We start from the raw sequence: 4,550 nt of genomic DNA on the forward strand, positions 1-4,550 counted from the left end.
GCTCTTGTATTAAGAAAATTAAATGTTTCTAAACATTTATTGTTTGGCCAGATCTTGTATAAAATAAATTTTCACATTTATTTTATTTTTTACACTTTTTTTTTTTTAATTCTCCATAATTAAATATCTTGAACTTATAATATGAACTGTATTCTTAAATGTTTATTGCTCTGGTCATGTGATCATACTCTACTTATTCTTGTTTTTTGTTTTTAATACTCTTAATAGTTCAATAAAATATTACCTATATTATGGAATAATGTTATATATACTACAATACTACCACTACTACTAATGATGATAATAATATTGTAATCATTGCCACACTAGTTCAATGTGAACTAGAAACTAATTTGAATTTCTATTGCACAATGAGGTCATCGAGACACTTTGATTTTGAAAACCAAAAGCGGATGTTGTTGTTTTTTAAGCGCTTCTCGCTTGATCATCTGACGCCTGCCAGTAGTCTGAGTGCGCAGACTCCGAAGTGCTGATGGTTGGTTTCAGTCTACGACCACAAAAATAAATAATAAATTTAAAAAAATCTTATGACTACATCTGAAGTCATCTCGGCACATTTCCAGTTAGTTTTTAAGCTCACATTTGGTTGTGGATATTTTATAATTATTATTTTTAACAGGCTTTGCCTTTTCTTCTCTAGGATAGAAACAGCGTTATGGTATTTTAGGAACGCTGTGAGCGCAAAATTAATAACATTATAAAAGTTTAAAATAATTATAGCTCACTTTTAGGTGCTTAAATGCTGATGAACATAACAGGAAAGTCAACTGAGGGGTAAAAATTTAAAACGCTAAACTATCAAGAAAGTGTTAAATATGATGTTATAGACCAGTCATTTAGATAAATATGAGGCTGACAGCACAGATTGTAATGGTCTTCAAATGAAGATGCTCCGTTAATTACTATGGGCTGCCCCCTGTTGGCTGTCTGTGCAACTGCATGTATGTAGGACGCTAAATCCAAGGACGTTTAGCATTAAACTATCCCAGAGAGGCTACTGCACGCAAGAAATCCTATTTGAGAATATGTGAAAAATTAAAAAGCTGCATTAAATTAGGCATTTTCATGTTATCCAGACAGCAAAAGATATAAAGATGAGCATAGATAAAATAGATGAGTTAAAAAAAATAAAGTGTTCAAAAACCCCCCCCCAAAAAACCCCACACTAAGTTATTATTTAAATCAATTTGGTATTTTAATCATTAAAAAATATGTACATATTTAATTTCTACAAGGTCAAGTGCAGAAGGTCAAACTGTAAGCACTACTAGAAGCGAGTGTATGTGCTCCTCTGTGGCGCGGGCTGAGCTCCGCCTTGCTGCAGCTGGTGACGGAGCTGTTGGGAGTACGGGTCCTCCAGAGATTTTACTGACACCGTCGTCTTGGGCCCCGTCTTCCACTCTATGCCGCTCTCATCCACCACAGAGGCCTCCACGGTGACGGTGTGGGTGCCCAGGATGGAGAAATTCAGCAGGAACTGGGTGCTGAAGTAGTCGTTGTGGGGCTCCACACGCTGCTTGATCTCATTTGTTTTAGTATCTAGTGGAATCTGAAATGGGGAAAAAAACTGTTTAAAACGTTTATACTGGTCAAACTGGTCTAATCTGTGCCATTTAATCCATCTAAACTATGTTGCAGTGAGTTGTCCAGTTTTAGAGATCAGCTGAGAAGATCGCTGACCTTTCTTAAACATAGTGAACTAGACAGCACCTCAGAGAAATCACAAGCTCATTACTCACAGCAACGCTAATGTCTATTAAGCTGCTTTGTTAGATACACGTTCTGCTGCTCAGTAATGAAAACATCCAATCAGCCAACCAGATAGCATCATCTCGATGCATTTAGGCATGCAGACGTCATCAAGACAACCTCTGAGTTCGAACTGAGCATCAGAGCATCAAAAGTTAAGGTGTATTTTTGGGCTTTTCGCCTTTATTTGAAAGTCGGGTAGTGCAGAGTAGACAGGAAAGAGGCGAGGAGAGAGCAGGGATATACGCAGCAAGGTGTCAGGGGTCGGACTTGCATGCAGAAGAGCATCTCTGACTGCACAACAGTGAAGCAAATGGGCTGCAGCTGCAGAACAAGAAACAGGAAGCTGTAGCTACAAATCACACGGGCTCATCAAAATCAATCTCTAGAAGCCTGGGAAAAAGTTGCCTGCTCTGATGAATCTCAGTTTCTGGTGTAACTTAAAAATACAAAATCAAAAATCCACTTGACTGTGTTAAACTGGGACTCATTCGCAGTCATCTGTAATTATTACTATTGACAATAGTGGAAACTATATCCTGCAACATATATGTGGCTGGATAGTGATTGGGAAATTCGTCTTTTAGAACCAATAACATGCTCTTTATGAGGACATGGAGACCTATTTTTATGATATTTAAACAACAAAGAGAGAGTTTACAAATCTGTGTTTAGCATTGTACTCTGTCGCAACAATTGTAAAAGTGGCAATGAAAATAAGATTTGTGACGTCTAAGTTGTTTAAGTGTCAATACAAACTAAGTACATAAAAAAACTTTGACTGAGGCCACACACCTTGTAGTCAGGTCCCGTCTTGCTCTGAAGAACTGAGGTAACATTAAGACAGACTGACTGGATCTTTCTGAAGAGTCCCGGAGTTGAGCCGTGCTGCACCACACCCTCCACCTTCAAGGTCAGCTGCTGAGTGTTCTGCACTGGGATTGGCTCGCTCGGTGTTCGCGGGGATGGTGAAAGGGCGAGCTGGAAAAAACACAACACACATAAACCTTCAGAGTACCAAAGGAAGAATGTCTTCCTTCCTCTGATGAACACCCACCTTATCGGCCAAAACAGATGTACACGTTAAAATACTAAAGTGACACTGTGGAAACGTCTCATGCGTTCCTCTTACAGCGGGCTATTTCCTGGACTATTTCTTGGCTCGACGCACTGCTTTCCAAGAAGCCCAGCCAAGAAACAGTCCAGCACATAATCCCCATAAAAACACAGAGAGGTGATTTTACATAATATGTGAATTAGTGCGCTTTAGAAGTGCTGGCAGGCAGATTTTACCTCGTCTCCAGTCTTTGTCCTGAGCTGAGCCTGCCGTCTCCCTGTATTAGCTACATATCTACTCCTAAGCGATATCAATCTTATTATCCAAGTCCAATAAACAGCTAGCTTGGGGGAAGACAGCCTGTGGTGACTGTGCCTTAGAATATGCATATCATTATTGTGCTTTTCTCTTTAAACCAACAAAAAACAGTTACCTTGATGCTGGTGGACTGCAGCTTTTGGAAGAAATATCTCTGGAAAGACAGCGGCACCTTCAGCAAAGCTATGACAGCATCACAGAGACAGCTGGTGTGCTGAAAAAACAAGCAACACATTTTCATCATTTGCTCCCACTTCATTTTTGTCATTTCCATTTTTTTCCCCCAACCTTAAAGCAACTGAGTGGGGTCCTTTATGACCCTCGCTCTACTGTAATATGAAAGTTCTCCAATTTTTTATTTTATTTTTTTAACCGGACTTCATCTATCGGTGCGACAGGTTCACGGAAAGTTATGTGAGGTAGTTTGCAGCCCCGCAAATTTGCTTTTTTTGCTTTTAACATTATAGATTTTGGTTGTTTGTCTTTCTGTGTTTGTTTATGAGATGTTCAAAAAGAACACTAAAGTCCTAGGGTTAAATAAGGTAACACAGACTCTTTGTCAGAGCTACAGTAAATGCAGACCATTTGTTGTCAGCCCCTGAGAACCCTTCTAATATTTGGGGTTATATTTCTAATTATTGTAATGTTTTCAGTGTTTCTACATATTCATCCATCCATCACCTCCCACTGATCCAACTCGGAGTTATGGAGACCGCCCTGTGACACTCTCCAGTCTTTCACAGGGCTAACACTGAGAGATGGACAACCATTCACACCTACGGCCAATTTAGAATCACTAGTTAACCTATCAAGCATGTGTTTGTCTGTGGGAGGAAGCCGGAGTACCTGGAATGAAGCCATGCACGAGTTTCTGCACAAACTGTGTGAAATATTACAAAACTGCAAACAAGACGTTTCTTTAGATTTTGTTAAAAAACATTAACAAATAACAGTCACGGACTGACTAAAGAAACATAATGTCATCCACACAATTTGGGATTTTTAACTCCTTTGTCTGTGGCATTAGTACCAGACCATCGATGATGAAGTACCGAGTGTTAATCTTACCAGATGTGAGACAGGAGGGTGTTTCTTGGTGAGGCTCTCCGCTTCCTCCAGCACGTGGTTAAAGACCGACATCATCCGTCGCTCATATTCGCTCTCCGTCTGGACCGACCCCACAGTGCCGTACTCCTGAAAACTACATTACAGAAACAGATGGAAGACATGTCGGGGGAATTCACAGAAGGGACCTGTTGCTGCAAAGCGCTTTCTCTACAGATCAGTCGAGTACACGGTCCAGTGGAGGAGCTTTTGTCAAATAAAATAAGGTGCATTTACTTTTATTACACTGTCATACATCTGTGTGCAGCTTATAAAGGGCTACCTCTACGTGTGATGCTGA

General features: G+C 40.0%; 1 protein-coding gene across 1 annotated transcript in view; it reads right to left on the reverse strand.

Moving 5' to 3' along the window:
* Positions 1–1,194: 1,194 nt before the first annotated feature.
* The window catches only part of ints7 (integrator complex subunit 7), a 10,329-nt gene continuing 6,973 nt past the window's right edge, over positions 1,195–4,550 (reverse strand). The window contains exons 17-20 of the mRNA XM_005731079.1: positions 4,214–4,346; positions 3,261–3,359; positions 2,566–2,751; positions 1,195–1,570 (exon numbers count right to left, since the gene is read on the reverse strand). Of these exons, the coding sequence (XP_005731136.1) occupies positions 1,289–1,570; positions 2,566–2,751; positions 3,261–3,359; positions 4,214–4,346 (700 nt within the window). The 3' untranslated portion in view covers positions 1,195–1,288. The remainder of the gene's footprint in view (positions 1,571–2,565; positions 2,752–3,260; positions 3,360–4,213; positions 4,347–4,550) is intronic.

This window comes from Pundamilia nyererei, unplaced genomic scaffold, assembly GCF_000239375.1.
Source record: "Pundamilia nyererei isolate P.nyererei 1_Seehausen unplaced genomic scaffold, PunNye1.0 scaffold00041, whole genome shotgun sequence".
Classification (NCBI taxonomy): domain Eukaryota; kingdom Metazoa; phylum Chordata; class Actinopteri; order Cichliformes; family Cichlidae; genus Pundamilia; species Pundamilia nyererei.